We start from the raw sequence: 843 nt of genomic DNA on the forward strand, positions 1-843 counted from the left end.
CCCCCCCCCTCGGCCATTGCGGGATGTCTCAGTAAAGTCCGGTATGCAAGGAGTAAATAGAGCTGTCCGTATGTATAGAATGATATACTACACCTAACAACTGTATCAAACTTTATTAGTATAACATTAAAAGGACTTTGATTCTATGCAGTTCCCTATAGTTAAGAGGACAGACTGAACATCTCAGCGCTCTCACCTTTCTGATGTCCTCCAGGAATGCTTTCTTGTCCCCCTTAAAGGGGACGGGTTTTGGTCCAGATAGCTGCTTGCTGGCCACTCTGCGCTCATCCTTCAGTGATGACAGACAGCGTGCGAACACGGCTTCCCCTGTACAGAGAGGAGTGACAGAGATAGATCAGAGAACGGGAATACAAGGCACTGAGCAGGACTTGTGGTAGGTTTTGGCTTTTTCTGCTACGTCTTCCCCGGCGCTGGGCTGCGATTTCTAAACTTTACTGAAAAGGTTCAATCATCCGATACGAGAATTCCGACACGGTGATTATGGTGGGAATTCAGCAACTAGTCCCCACATCCAATACGACCATCACCTAACCCGTGTCTGGACAGTTTCTGCTTACTGGGTTTCTTTACGCCGGGTGGGGGGGTTAAGAGGGTGAGCAACGCCGGCCCTCCAGCTGCACTTTAACTACAAATCCCAACATGCCTGTAACTGTCAGTCTTGCAATGCCTCATGGGACTTGTAGTTCCACAACAGCTGGAGGGCCGGAGTTGCCCACTCCTGCTTTAAGAGAATTTAATTTGCAAGCAGGAAATCAAGTTACAAAGGAAATGATAAGAATTACAATCCCCCCCCCCCCCAAACACAGGCGGGGGGGGGGGGGG

General features: G+C 49.5%; 1 protein-coding gene across 2 annotated transcripts in view; it reads right to left on the reverse strand.

Annotated features, from left to right (window-relative positions):
- The window catches only part of PGD (phosphogluconate dehydrogenase), a 15,076-nt gene that overhangs the window by 4,743 nt on the left and 9,490 nt on the right, over positions 1–843 (reverse strand). Inside the window, exon 9 of one of the 2 annotated variants that reach the window (XM_018576866.1) lies at positions 197–327. In XM_018576866.1, coding sequence (XP_018432368.1) covers positions 197–327 — 131 coding nt within the window. The remainder of the gene's footprint in view (positions 1–196; positions 328–843) is intronic. The other variant, XM_018576874.1, reaches the window with a different exon arrangement.

Source organism: Nanorana parkeri, unplaced genomic scaffold, assembly GCF_000935625.1.
Source record: "Nanorana parkeri isolate BGI_ZX_2015 unplaced genomic scaffold, ASM93562v1 scaffold5, whole genome shotgun sequence".
Taxonomy (NCBI): domain Eukaryota; kingdom Metazoa; phylum Chordata; class Amphibia; order Anura; family Dicroglossidae; genus Nanorana; species Nanorana parkeri.